The sequence below is a fragment of the Paramormyrops kingsleyae genome, chromosome 25 (genome assembly GCF_048594095.1).
Source record: "Paramormyrops kingsleyae isolate MSU_618 chromosome 25, PKINGS_0.4, whole genome shotgun sequence".
In the NCBI taxonomy this organism is placed as follows: Eukaryota; Metazoa; Chordata; class Actinopteri; order Osteoglossiformes; family Mormyridae; genus Paramormyrops; species Paramormyrops kingsleyae.
Window position 1 is genome coordinate 28,846,349 of NC_132821.1, and position 15,274 is coordinate 28,861,622.

The following is a 15,274-nucleotide window of genomic DNA, read 5'->3' on the forward strand; positions in this document are numbered from 1 at the left end:
TTGACTGACATTCCACACCACCACAAATTAAGAAATACCACCCAAATAACTCATGCTACCCGACACACCATTTTACCGCTACAAGAATTGTGTAACCCACAATTGGCGGCCTTCCGTAGGCCGAAAAATCTGAAATGTGTCAATCGGGCAGAGAGAGCACGTTACGGTAGCTTACAAGCGACTCACATGGGGCTTCCGATTTCCGACTGTTTAGAAGTGATTGTTTGATGGGAGCCTGACACTACACCACTGCAATATTTCTAGTAAAACACTGGATCGAATACTAAACAAGCCAAAAAAAGGGCAGCTGTACAGCAGTAGTAGAGTTTTACTTTAAATATCCCAGGAAGGTCCGCGACTCAAGTCATGTATATCAAAGGCAGCCCAACTAGTTACAGCTTAAGCGGAAATGACGACAAGCATTGCGTTCATTTCCCTTCAACTCATTTATTGGTGAACTGAACATGAAAAAAAGTACAATGCATCCAAACACAAAGTAAACACGTACATCCCTTTAAATACTAAAAAGATATGCTCTATTACAACAGCTGTTGACAGAGTCGTACTGTACAACCTTAAATAAGTAGAGATTAAGAGACCGACTAGCAGGAAGACCAGCTAGATATCCCCTTCAGCGCCGATGAGGTCTGCGAGGACTTTTGTGGGAAGGAATGGTAGAGAGACACTGTCGTGACGATTCCAAACTGAGGAGGGGGCGGGCGGGGGGGGGGTGAAATTTACTGGCAAAAAACCTGTTTGTACAAAACTAAATTCCCGTAGCTAAAAATCAAATAACGAGAAGAAATGACTGAATCGAGTAGGGGGGGGTGGGCTCCTTGGTGTATATGTCGAGCGTGAAATTAGGAGTGCGTCATGTTGTCCTTTTCGGAGCTGTGATGTTGGATGCCCCCCCTACGGTAAATAAAGCGATATGCGTAACCTTTCATAGATGATTGCTTTATGCATTTTCTCTATGTATTAACATATATTCAGAACTGCAGCTTATATACACATATATATTATCTATATGTAAATTAAATCTATTTATTATAGCAGGAGGAAAAAAAACCCACTGACCATAACAAACAAACAAAAAAAAAAAATACGTCAGTCCTTTGGACAAGTCAAGTACGTCAACTCAAGTGTAAACTAAGAAACCAAAATTAGGCAACATTCAGAATAAATCAAGACTTACAGCTTCAAAGTAAACAAAATCACTCCTGAAAAGTTACTGAAATAAATATTAAGTAGGACATATTTACATAGGTCAATAACAACAACCCTTCAAACTTAATTCTTTAAACCTCCAAAAATGTCTCTTCTGCTGTCATCTTGTTCAAACCAAGTAAAAACCTTTTTTGTACTTTTTTCTTTTTAAATAGAAAACAAACCGCAACAGAGAGTACGTCATTCAACACTGAGCTTCTATGAATTCCATCGGAAGATCTGAATTTGTTTTTAAACCCCTCGAGCCTCTCTCTCTCCCTCTTTTTTTTTTTTTTAATTTTCCCTCCGCTGATAATATGAGCTTCTGGAGAGACTGGCCTTGTGTTCGATTCGTGTGTGAGCTGCATGCCACGTAATAACCAAGATGACCCACAGAAATTAAACTGACACCAATTAACCAACATCCAATAAGTTTTAGAATGTCAATAGAAAGATCAAAAGATACCTTTTAGATCATAACGCTCTCCAGAAATTTCAACCACTGTAAAGTTCCTGGTGAAGTTCCAAAGCTTGCAATGTGTTATATGAAGATATTTCTCAAAGTATCCATGTCAAAATATTTGTTCCAGGTCCGGTAAAAAGTTTCTCCAAATTGTTCTTTTTATAAAAATAGATGCTTCTTTAAACCCACATCAAAGAGGTTCCTAGCTCTTTGGCAAGGTACTGCTTTAAGAAAAAATGTCTCCTGTAGTCATACAATAAGCAACAACATGTGGCCAACCGATAATCCAACTAATAACTCAACAAAGCAGTTAGCTGTTAAAGAAAGAAACGCTAAACGGTACTGATTGAGCACTCTACTTCTCAGAGGCAAAACGCACCCAAGACAAACGGACAAAGGAGAGGAGGAAAAAAAAAAAGCCAGCATATGTCTTACAAGGACTTTTAGGTGGGGGGGGGGAACCCAAAAACAAAAGACGAGAAAAGAAAGTCCCTTCTTTAAACATTTCAAAGCAACATGACAAGTTAAAAATAAATAGCCTGCTATTTGCTCAACTCAAAAAAAAAAACAAAAAAAAAAAAACGAACACACTGGACACTAAACATCGATTCTTTAACTTAAATGACATACAAAGAGACTTTTACTGTATAAATTCCCCCCTTTATCGCTCGTAGCATTTTGCAAAGACATCAAGCTTTGTGCGTTTTGTTAGTCTTAAAGGAGACCTGCAGCACTCTGTCCCCGAGGCGGTATCCGTTAAGGCTGGCGATGGCCATGGCTGCCTCGTCATAGTTTGTCATGGAGACGAATCCGAAGCCCTTGCACTTGTTGGTGTTGAAGTCGCGGATGACCTTCACGTTGGTTACCGCGCCGAACGGCCCGAACATCTGCCACAGGATGCTCTCGTCCGCGTCCGGGGCCAGGTTGTAAACAAAGATGCACCAGCCGGCCCCCGCGTGGCCTGGGATATTGATGCCGGCCAGGCTGGTGACCCCATCAATGGCCATCGGAGAGAACCTGCTAGAAAACAACAGTCCATGTCTGGTGACAGAGTCAGACACAAAAGGCTCCTTAAAGCATAAGCTAGATGAGGGTAGTGAGTATTACAGCAGGGTTCTTCAACCTAGTCCTCTTGGACCACCAGACAGTCCACACTTTGGGTCCATCCAAGTTCCCAACACACCTGTAACCAGGTACTCGGTGTTCTTGATTGGCTCATAGCAGTTTTACTTACACAAAAACGATTGGTCCAGAGAAGATCAATTAGATTGTGGAGGAGGGTCCAAGCAGCTAGAGACGACATCTGATTGGTCTGACATCTGACCAAGATCTTATTGGTTCTCTCTGAACCAATCATTTTTCATTCTGCCCTCAGTACATTTTTGTGCAAGTAAAACTCCCGTGAGTTCTTGTTTGGCTAGGAGCTGTGAGGGACTGTCTGGTGGTTCCCAAGGACTAGGCTGAGAAACGTTATACTAGGGAGGGAGGAGAAGAATCGCGAAGACCCCCGCTAGCTGTGTGGAAGCTCAGCACCTTGCACTGAAGAGTGGGTGGAGCACAGGGACAGGGAACGCAGTGTGTATTCTCATGCCACCGACAAGCTTATAAAAGACAACTCGACCCCCCGAATCACCACACCCAGTCCTATTTAAACAGGAGCATTTCAGCGGGGACATTCCTCCGGAGCACCATATTTCGGGGTTGAAGGGAGAACAGGTACATTTTTTTTTTGGAAGATAAAAGTGCCAGGATGTTACAAAAAAAAAAAAAAACAAAAATCTGCATTTCTCACCAGATTTTTTTGAGCAGTAACATACGCCCGCGCCAGTAATCCCTGAGAAGGTTCCGGTGCACCATCCTGTCACCGAGTGTGCGTCATGCGCTTGTGCCCAGGTTATTCTTACCAGGGAAACTTTTCAGCCCCCAACCCCCACCCCACCGATCCCCATAACGGTTCAACAGGAAGCTTCCATATTCCAGCAACTACCATTACAAACAAACCATTACAGATCATCCCCAGAAACCCAGACCAGCGTTGGATTTCCAGTATGCAGTAACCACAGATTTAAGGGCTAAATAAAGGAGAAATTTACCTTTTTACTCCATAAGCCATGTTCAGAAGATTGTCCAACCTAAAAATTCAAGTCTCACGTTAAGATGGACCATTACAAGCAGAAATCTATATCCATATTTACTGCTTAAAGGATAGGATAAGCAAAACTGAAAAATGTCTGAATGGCAGCAATAAATTTACTGCATGATATATTTCACTTAGAAACTGGAATATCAACATTCAGGCTCGCCGGAGTGACCAGATTAAGTCACGGCACGAGCACAGGACTACGATGCATGGAAATGGGGTTTACCGGAATCGCTGAGCCTGTTGTGCCAGGGGTCCGGGGTACCTCCGACTGGGGGACTGGTACAGCTGGGAGAGCAGGGCCTGGCTAGTCTTCTGGCTGGGGTTGTTGGCGAACTTCACCGTTATGGGTTCGGTAGCCCCCGGTGGCTTCTGGCCATTCAGGCCCTTGATGGCCTCCTCTGCTTCCGCCCTCCGGTCGAAACGGATGAATCCGACGCCTCTGGAAACACCTGGCAGAGACAGCGGCGGGGCGCGCGATATGCTCAGTGACGCGTGCTAAAAACAGACCGCACGCTTCTCAGCCGTACGACAAGAGGCGCCTTCGCTGAATGACCCACCCTGTAGCAATCCACATAAACGTCCCTCCTACTACTCTACTGACAAACCTCCAAGAATACCAAGAGCGAGAAGATCGTACTTGTGGTCTTGGCAAGAGCGGGCTGGCTAACTTGCCTCCCAAGAACAAACTTGGGGCGCAATGAATCATGGGATTGCTCTCATTTACCCGGGATGCAACCAATGTATCCATGATATGTGGGTGGAGCAAGACCAACATCTGGGGATTTTTAGCATCCTCCCCTACTTTTGATCTTGAGTATTATAATTGGTCTTCGGCAATGGAAGACGACGTAAAATTGGTACACAAGTAGGGTCGAGTTTGCATATTGAGAAATACACCAAGTCTTCCAGGAATTAAATCCCCCCCCCCCCGCCCCCAAACTCTTACCAGTAACTTGGTCCACCAGAATGCGGGAGGTAATGATGCGTCCATACTGGGAGAAGAGCTGCTCTAGCTCTTTCTGAGTCATGGTTTTTGGCAGCCCGCTGACGTACAGATTTGCATCTCTGATGGATGCAGAACTCGGACGGGCGTACGAAACCTGAAAAAGCAATTAACGCGGACGCTCAAGCACGAGAAACGCACACTTCCAACGACCCCGCGCCACGTCTAATTACCGGGAAAGAAGCCTTCCCCCCCCCCCCCGAAAAATACACCACAAGGATCTCACAACTGTTCAAAGCATGCTTCAGCTTCACCATGACATTGCACTAGGGTATGTTCCTACAGTTTCAATACCTATTGATTAGAGAGGTAAGCAGTGAAAATGTTCAGCTAACATGGTTGCTAAAATTACTGTCCAGCATATATATACACACATCGTACTACCATCGCACTGTTGGTGAAGATATACAAGCTATTAGTTTATTTATACATTCCATCTTGGACACAGCACTATAGGTTCCTGGCCATTAGTGACACGGCCTGTTCTAGCTACACAACGCAGACGGATTTATCATAGTGTCGTGGTGGCTTCACGCTGACCTTTTCAGCACCCCACGGACAGTATCCGTGATATTTAACTTGCTTTAATTAAACCGCCGAACGGGACAGCCACCCCCAGACCACATCATTACGGTAGAGGAAGCAGCAGAGGTAAAACCAGTGGTGTCACTAAGGGCCTTGCTCAAGGACCCAATGGAGTAGAATTACTCTGGGCATTCATGGGATCTGTGCCAGCAACTGGAAGGTTGCTGGTTCAAATCCCATGAATGCCCAGAGTAATTCTACTCCATTGGGTCCTTGAGCAAGGCCCTTAACCTGCAATTGCTTCATCCTGGGTATGCCATTCCGGAAAAATCCCTGGCATTTGCAGGCTGCTTCCGTATCTTATCGAGATGTGTGTGTGTGTATGGGGGGGGGGGGGGGCTCACAAAATGTTCCCCAGCTTAAAAACGTACACAATCAGTCTTTTCCTTACTGGGTTTCACGACTGTCGACTGGGAGGAAAAAACAGCCCCCCCCCCCCGTGGTCCTTGGTAAAGAGAAAGAATCGTTTTTCACAGGGAAAACTTCCGGAATTTAAACACCCAAATCATTAAAAACCTGTTCAAATTATGACTGAATTAGACTACCTTTCGAGAGTGGTGGCTCTGAGGCTAGGGATCTGTGCCAGCAACTGGAAGGTTGCTGGTTCAAATCCCATGAATGCCCAGAGTAATTCTACTCCATTGGGTCCTTGAGCAAGGCCCTTAACCTGCAATTGCTTCATCCTGGGTATGACAATGTACATCCAGCCCTGCAAGCAGGCCCTCCAACTTACAGGGAATAACTTGGGGGTTGGTGGCAGGATTGGCACTACAGCCACTGCAAAAAACCTCACACTGGTCCATTTGGACTAGTGTGGTGCTGAGGTATCACCTGCCACATGGCTGCACTCAGGTTCTCACCCCTGAGGTGGTTTGTCATGTGATGGGTGCGGCAACACACTATCAGTGTGTGCTCCTTACCCCCCCCTTCTCTGTATGCCGCAGTCTGTTAAATGCTGAACGATGATGGAACTAAGCAATACCTTTAAAGGCTCTGTCTTCTGACAGGGAATAGAAATGTCTCAGGTCATGGACCACAGTTCCAGATATAGCCTATAGGGGGTGCCATTTAGAACACCTTTAGTTTCCATGAGTCTCACCTTAATCGTCTTGGTCTGAAGTCTCAAGCCATTTAATGTGTTAATGGCTTTTTCTGCATCCTTCGGGTCCATGTAATTCACAAATCCATAACCCAGGCTTTGTCCTGCGACAGGGGGAATAGAGAACATGTTCTAAATATGAAGGTCCATGAATTCCAAACCCACTCAATAGAGAAGAACCAGGTCATCGTGTTATTGATTCAACCCAACACCACTGCAGTAAGCGCTGTAGAAGCAGTCTTTCAAACCTGCACAGAAGGTGATACCTGCAAGGTTCAGCATGCCGGGGGGTGGGGGGGTGTCTAATTTTGAACACTGCTTAACAAAGCAGAATGAGGCTTTGTGTGTTAAGAGGATGCCACGTCTGCAAATGTGGAATAGCTTCCAGAAAACTAGTGAGGTCCCAAGGAGAACATCAAGCATGTGAAAACAGATGTTCTCTGGTTTTCAAAATGCAGCCAGGAACCCAGAATACTGGGAACTGCATCTAAAAACCACACACATGCTAAAGAAAGAAAAAAAAAAGGTTCACACATTCCTATGGCACCAGGCCTTGGTAATATCTTAATTGTTTCATTAACCTTGAGTCAGTAGGCCACCGAAAATCAGCTAAACACCATCCAAAATAAAGAATATTGCCTGTGTTTAAGCATACGTATATTTGGCAATAATGTAGCCCTTCAGATTAATACACAACATAGGTCGCAAAAATGTATAAAAAGCAAGAAACAAACAACCCCCTTCGCAAAAAGGTTTGATCAACGGAATAATCACGGTCTGAAATAGCTAAAAGCATCTCCCGCAGAGTTAATGACACTCGGTGAGGAGTGGGCTGGATCGCAGACCCCTGGGATGAAAGCCAGACCCTTTGCCCTCAGCTCCAGCGGCAATATAGAGCGGAACTGGTTTAAGGCGAGGCTGCCCCGCGACCGCAATCCGGTAGCTGAACGTCAGTCTCGCCTTCCGGAATGTGCCATTCCGGAAAAATCCCTGGCATTTGCAGGCTGCTTCCGTATCTTATCGAGATGTGTGTGTGTGTATGGGGGGGGGGGGGGGCTCACAAAATGTTCCCCAGCTTAAAAACGAGCTCCAGCACAAACTCAGGAGTTTTCTGCAAGGTCATTAATAACCAGAGGATGCTGGATGAACCTCCTCTGACATCACCAGGGATTGCTGAGGGAGAATAGATTTTTTTATTTTTTTTAATGTGGGGCTATAATGTTGATCCCCTGTATATGAATTATGGAATTATGGTTAGTCAATTATACATTTTGCACTGAGTGACAGGAGAGCGGCACTCCTTGGACCAATCAGCTTTCAGCTAATGACAGGGTACCAGTGGCCCCACCCCTGTACACGCCTCCTGCCAGTTCCAGCTTGTGTAACAGAGCCACCAGCAAGCAGACGATACCAATACTCAGGAACTCTGGTCATGCGCCTTTCCCGCTTACGTAACTCAATCCAGTGGGACTCTTACTGGGACCGGAGTGGGCAAAGTTTCAGTTGAAGTTCCACTTTGACAGGGAAGTACTTTCCGGGCCGGGTCGAAGATCACGGCGGGAAGTCCGTCCCAAACGCACGGACGTGCAAACGCACCGGACACGGAGCTACGGGAGGGAGCCGGTCAGGTGTGACGGGCTGCTGAGAGCCTCTCTGCCAGCTGGCCCCTCGCCCATGCCATCCCCATCAGCGGGTTAAAACCACTCACCCTCCAGAACAGAAAAACAAGGCCAAGAACCAACAAACATCTGATACGCTCTCCTCCGCCACACACCCGCTTCTGGGCAATACAGCGGACACATACTCCAACCGCTGAACAAACCAATCCACATGGATTAAATCAGGCACAAATTCACAAATCATATCTTCACACCGACTCTTATAGACTGGGGATATGCAGGACAGTCTGCAGAAGACTGACTTCAACAATTACGGGTAATCTGACATACGATACCTTTCACATGCACGCGGTAAGACCAAACCTGACAACTGTACCCATTTAAGTGCGAAGTTTAGTAGTTAAAAACTTCATTCCGGGACATAAATCATTGGCAGTGACATCCGAACTGCAGTTATAAGGCCGAACAGTAGGAGGGGCCAGAGAGCTCCAGAGGCGGGGGAACGTTTCATTTTTACATTACAGAGTGTCGTCGTTCAGGCTCAGCTCAGGGGAACATGGGTTCTCAGAAGACACACTTAAACCACTGCATGAAAAGGGACGCCAAAGGTAACGTAAAAGATACATCAAACCTTAAAAATTTATTAAGCTAAAGGAGAAACCTCGGCTTTCTACAAACATCAATTGCTTAAAAATGAAAATGGAGGAAAAAAATAAATTAAAAAAATACAACATTCAGTGAAATATTAAACAGGAGAAAGAAAAAATGTCCAAGCTAAGCCCTCTTAATCCCAGGGCGCAAAGAAACTACACGAGAATCAAACCCATGCACTCTGCCATTTCATAAAGCCTAACGATTTCACCAAAGCACCAAACCTTAGCGCCAGGTACCGCAAAGGCAACATGCGGTTTTGCCGATCCGCAGTCACACGACGGCTAAACCCCATTTTACAAGCTTTCAGATCTGTAACGGATATCTCAGAACCTAGCAACGTCTTTCACAGACACCTCAATCCATCAAGAAATAAGAGAAATGGCACTTGGATACATTACCTGTTATTTTGTCTCGTACTAACTTACAGGATTCGATTTCCCCAATGCTGCCAAACAGGCTTTTCAGCTCCTCCTGGGTCATATTCTGAGGCAAATAGTTGACTATCAGGTTAGTTTTACTGTCGTCCAAGTTTCCCGATTCTACAGGGGAGGAGCAGTTGTTTGACACTGTGGTGGGACCGTTGGCCGTGTTGTTACAAGTCTGCCCATTGGACAGCTGCGTTTCCATAGCAGCAATAACCTGCTAAAAAGAAAAAGAGGGGGGTGTCAATACTCAATATCCACCGACCCATCCAGCAATTATAGTTAAAAAAAGGATGCTCTTCTGTAAATCACACAATTCACAGGCTTTCACATTAAGGTCTGCGTCAAGATTTCAGGGAGGTGCAGGTGACGTCCATCCAGGTCCTGCCCAACATAGTCTTATAACTGAGGTCGCATGTGGAGGCGCACGAGTGCATTTAGTGCATTTCACATGCATGTATGTATTTCTTAAAGGTACGGCAATGCATGCGTATTATTCATGGCTGAAGAAAGTGTGGTACCGTCTCTGAGTAATGTAAATGACCCCCCCCGAACATGCACAAACACAGGTTTCCATCTAAAGATTTTACACCAGCGAGTTTAATATCTGGCACAATCAAAACCGTACTGATATACTACAACGCTACACTAGAGGAAAGGTGGGAAGGCCAGGACTGAAATGCAGTTGAGAGCATGGAAGCCGCCATACAGCCTCTGCCAGGCTGTCGGAGTATAGTGGTAGTGCCAAACGGAAGCGTGTCTGTAGTATTAATACTCCGATCACTGACCGGGCTTTCATGTTAAGGATGTGCAGGTTGTAGCCATCATTACAAAATGATTAATTAGTTCAAAAAGTGTTAGCCTTCACTTCCTTGTTGTGATATAGGGAGTCTGTTTACAAAAACAGTAAAAAAAAAATTGTGTATATATGCGCACATTATCTAAAACATTCACATGCTGACACTCTGCCAGGTACCAGGGCCATGAAAACGCCACAGCACTGGTCATATTTTCCGCCAGAAATTCAATCATTTACCGCAACGTAAATGCCATACCGCATTTTCATACAACAAATTATATGCAATGTCTGATGATTTTTATTAAAATCGCTGAAGACAGGACAATCTGTCTTTTGTACACAATGGCAAGCCTAGTATGTACTGTAAAATGCTTCCATTTTTCCCCTCTGATTCATGCCAATTGTGCAGAAAAAGTAGGAAATTGTAGAGTTAGGGTTATATCCAAGCTATGGCTGAATGACACCGCTGAGACCGACTATAATGGGGACCTGGGGGAGCACATGGAAATGAGAATGGCGATGATGTGGTTTAGTTTACACTTTATGGGGCACCTTATGGAGGCCTTAAGCGACCTTCCACCTCACAGCAATCGCCCTTTTTAAACTGGATCGATAGTCACTTGTCTGTGCCCAACTCAAACCGTAGTATGCTTTAAATACCAGCAACTGGGAATTTCGGGAAGAGGAAGCGGACCAGCTCATTAAAAATTGGGGATGTACGGGAAGGTGTGCCCCAGTGGGCTCAGACGCTATGCCTGTGATAGGAAGGTTGCCGGTTCAAATCCCAGGATTGGCAGACTGGTGCCTCAGTTGGGCCCCTGAGCGAGGCCCTTAACCCCCCCCAAGGGCCCCAGAGACGGCCTCGCCCTGCTTCCAACTGGACGCCACTTTTGATAAAAGTGTCTGCTAAACTTAAAAAAAAAAAGAAAAGAAAAAATGGGGCATACAGGCAACCATGACTTCTGTTTGGGCAAGACAATCCCATCGAAGCTGGATTCGAACGAAGAAAGGCATCCTTCTTTAACTACGGTAGCTAGACCACAAGAACACTGATTCCTCAACTGGCAGAGGCAACATTTACAGTTAGACCGGAGCGATAAACTCTACGTGCTGAAGGAATCGTGCAGTATCGCGCGTCTGACGTGGCCCAGACACAAGACTGTATTTACATCCAAAAGGGGGGTGGGGGTGGGGGATGGAATAGAAGAAATCCCACAGACCCCAGTCCACGGCTCAGCTGCCCACGAACCACTTCTAAGCAGAGAGGCCACATCGCACAGTCTGACTGCCATGTTAGTTGAAGTCTGCAATATGGACACAGAAAAAAGCACCGCATGTTAGATTGACAAGAAACACAGAGTCAGCATTCCCTTACTCCCTGTGCACAGATCACCCACGCAAACCAGTCACTCTAGGTCAAGAAGCCTGATAGGGGTGTACGTTAGTGCCCCCTATGGGCTACAGGGTCCAATGGCAACCCAGCCCTTAATTGTATAAAATTAATAATGTGAGCTTTAGAAGAATAAGGTCACCCGGCTTTTGTGGAATACATTCCCCCCCCCCCCCTCCACCCCCACAGAAACTAATTTTTACCAGCAACGCCCAAGTGATTTAAAAATCTTTTGGAGTGAAAAAACAAACAGTGTTTGGACTGGAAGAATAAAAAGCAGGCAGGCAGGTGATTATAAGGCAAGACGAGGCTCGTCGGGATGGAACGGCGAGCCGCTGAAGATCGCTAATTCACACGAATAGATTGTATGATCAAACTGCTTTAAAACAGGATAAAATTAATCTTATAAAAAATTTTTTTTTTTTTTTAAATCACAGCAGCTAGCGACTCAAAATACAATCCCTGCTGTATACCACAGCACGCACACGCCATAGAAAACACTCACACCACACTCTTTTCCTGTTCTAGTTAGCAAACACTTTCGAATCAATGTGTGATTTCGGTCCTGTGAGTGTCGGCTGGGATGTCGTCCAATGTGTCGCATTACCCCTCACACTCTGGTATTATAAAGCATATGTACAAGATCTTTACCAGAACGTTAAATTCAGCCAAAACTAGTACTGACATCTCAGGAGGTAACCTGATACCCACAGTCATGCTATGTAAACTGGGTTCCGTTCCAACATAACCTTTGGGTATGGAGAGAACAGCTGAACAGCGAAGCAAACATCTACGCACCATGACTCAGATGAAATCACTGGCTAAAAAGGCATTAGACCAAAGAACTAACCTGGGAAACCAACTTCGAACAGTTGAATAGGAGCCAGGAATTTGATAACAACCTTTGAAACGCTTCCTTCTTAGACCAAATATACCATTATCTTTCAAATGGTTACGCTTAACCAGGTGCGTGGCACACATCTGTAGGGCAGATCGACTGCACGTATGCAAGTAGGGACCTACTGCATCGTTAATGCTGCTTTGGTCAGACTTGCGACCATTTTAAACTGCGCTGACAAGAGTCAACTTTTAGGGCTCTGCACAGAGAACCTACCACCTGCATTACATAATGGGATTATTTTTGAACACCGTTGGCATTCGACATGCCTGCCCTCTTTTGGGACAGTACAACAGAACAGGTACCCAGATAGACACTAAAATGCACAGAGCAACACCAGAGTACGACTCCTGGGTTTTAAATCGGGCGATTTGGACCAGTGCAAAAGCCATGCTTATATGCTCAATGCTTATATAACATTAAAACAACCTGGCTAAGCCTGATTGGTCCACGCTGCAGTGAATGGTTCTAAAATGGAACTTCTACAACCATAACTAAATAAAATTCGAGGCAAAAAAAAAAATAAAAACCCTTCCGGTTACAGATGTTAATTCATGTTAAATCCTATTTCACAAAGATGCCAAACCAGGTTGTAACTTTTCCAACGGCACCAAGAGCATCTTGGGCAAAGCATTGCATAAGCTTTCTGAAGTCATCACAGATGTGAGATCCTGTGTAAAATTAGATCTTCAGCCTGAGCTTCTCAGAGATGGTTCTTTTGAGAAGAACCAAACTTCAGGGATGAGAACTGGAGGAGAAAAAAAAAAAAAAAAAAAAACTCACCACAAAGGCCAGGCTGAGCCTGAGACTGACTTAACATGGTGTCAAACGATGAAAAAGATTCCCTCGCCAGCCGCACATCTTACCAATAAATAGGATGTGTGTCTATCCCAAGAAAAAGGGATTTAAACAAACAAAATAGCATAAAACATAAAAGGTGGTCACTCAGCAAACGTTCATTTCAGTCTGCATTTCACACTGACCCCCTACAGCTAGCATAAGGGTGCTGTCCGACAAAAGCCATATACGTCTAATTTTTAACCGTTGACTTACTATAGTTGGAATGCATCCAATCTAATGATCAATCATAAGATGGCTTTATGAAATCATCTATTTAACTAGTATTTATGTTTTATACTGGTCAACATGTTTATTCATATGGCTGTTTGTATGATAACTTTAACAACAACATTTGGAACTAGTTAGGTAACATTAATCGAGTTTAGTTTGCATGTTGACAGTCAAACCATGAATGTCCTTGTAAAATATTAAGCCATTCACTGACTGCTGGGTAAAGGTAAGTTTATATCTGCCAGTGGTAACGCAATACATTGTTTTAGGTTTATTTTGTAAAGTAGTTTGAGAAAATGTGTTTCGCGCTCATGAAATCAAATTTTCAAAGTTGCGCATTTTCCCCATCAGACAGTGACGGTGTACATACATGTGGAAACTGCCACTTTCATTAAAGAAAAGGCTTCATCCCTCTTCTCCCCTTTCATTAACCACCACCACAGAGAGGCTTGCCCTGCGTCATTAATGGGAATATCCACGCTAACCAGGAGGCAGCTTGACAGGTTATGGGTGTAGATGAACACATGCAAACTCCACAGCACTTCTGAAGAAGCAAATACCCATTAAAGTACAGATGGTTCTCAGTTGATCAGGTCACAACACTCTGTTAGTCCCATGTTGTATTGATGCAGAAGACTATTTCAGGGGTGGGCAATCTTATCCACAAAGGGCCGGTGTGTGTGCAGGTTTTTGGGGTAACCTTTAGGTCAGCTGCTCAAACCCAGGTGTGAGGACTCTTCAGCCAATCAGTCCTCTAATCTAAATTATGGAGCTGCAGCAAAAACCTTTCGGGATAACTACAGCAGCGGTGGGCAATCTTAAGTGTAACACACAAGTAAACAAAGGATTATAAATGAGCAACCAGACCTAAATGGCTTGATTTATTCAGGTAATAATTCAAAGTGTTTTTACATCAATGATCTAGAAAAGTCCCCCCCATGCCAGGTACACGTTCAAGGCACCCGTAATGGTCAAAATCGAATATATTTAATTATGGTCCCAGTGCTATCAGATCGCCCGATGCAGATATTCCTTTTTATTACCCGCAGATGAAAAACATGCCTGTTAAACTATTACAGGCTGATTAAAACGCTAAAGATGGCTGAAGACCAGCTGGGACCACTGCAGACTAGAGTGTGCATCATCACCAGCAGGAACAGTATTAAAAATGGCATTAAGAGTTAGACGGAATTTCACAAGTGGAATGAAGGTGACATGGGGCTGACGGCAAAAAAAAGAAAAAAAAAAAACCCTCAAAAGAATACCGGATCAGTACCGGACCAATTAGATCGACAAGCAGCCAGTTGGAGACGACGCCAAGGGCCACACTGCTCAAATATAGGGGTGCTGTGGGCTCTGCTCTCTCACAGAAGGGGCCCCACGGATTAGGGCTGCCTTCAGAGGCAAAAGATAAGAGATCGAACAACAATGAAAAGCGGACCGGACCCAAAGCACAAATCGCTTTGTTCAGACGATTCCACTCGCGTTCAATGGAAACGGCACCACTGATGTCTCGAACAGAAGAACTACCCCTCGGGTCGTTCAATTTGTGATGCGACTCCAAAGATAGACACCCCTGCCAGGCGAAAAATGAGATTCGTTTTGCGGTTTACGGCGGGGAGAGGCGCCGGAGCCGCGCACATCCTAAGCGACATTCGCCCAGGACTCGAGGTGCAGTCGGCCCTTTAAATATCCCAAAATATCCAAGAAATGAATTCTCAGATTTGTGTCTATAAGAACTAAAATAAAACCCCGCAAGATGGGCTCTCATTTCAGGGATCCGAGAGCCAGAGGAGACCACAGTACCTCTGCAAACACGGCCTACTTTCAATTCAAAAAACAAATGAACCGCTGTGTAGTGGCCTACTTCCACACCGCTATGAGGCACTAATTCTTATTAGGAGATAAACACTCGAAAAAGA

General features: G+C 44.9%; 1 protein-coding gene across 13 annotated transcripts in view; it reads right to left on the reverse strand.

The window, feature by feature from the left end:
- Nucleotides 1-431: 431 nt before the first annotated feature.
- The window catches only part of LOC111853046 (ELAV-like protein 2), a 34,287-nt gene continuing 19,444 nt past the window's right edge, over nt 432-15,274 (reverse strand). For 5 of the 13 annotated variants that reach the window (XM_072707370.1, XM_023829503.2, XM_023829502.2 and 2 more), the window contains exons 2-8: nt 11,214-11,297; nt 9,171-9,414; nt 6,500-6,603; nt 4,759-4,912; nt 4,036-4,261; nt 3,763-3,801; nt 432-2,689 (exon numbers count right to left, since the gene is read on the reverse strand). In XM_072707370.1, the coding sequence (XP_072563471.1) occupies nt 2,359-2,689; nt 3,763-3,801; nt 4,036-4,261; nt 4,759-4,912; nt 6,500-6,603; nt 9,171-9,414; nt 11,214-11,285 (1,170 nt within the window). In that variant the 5' untranslated portion in view covers nt 11,286-11,297 and the 3' untranslated portion in view covers nt 432-2,358. The remainder of the gene's footprint in view (nt 2,690-3,762; nt 3,802-4,035; nt 4,262-4,758; nt 4,913-6,499; nt 6,604-9,170; nt 9,415-11,213; nt 11,298-15,274) is intronic. The other 8 variants (XM_023829509.2, XM_072707371.1, XM_023829510.2 and 5 more) reach the window with 4 other exon arrangements.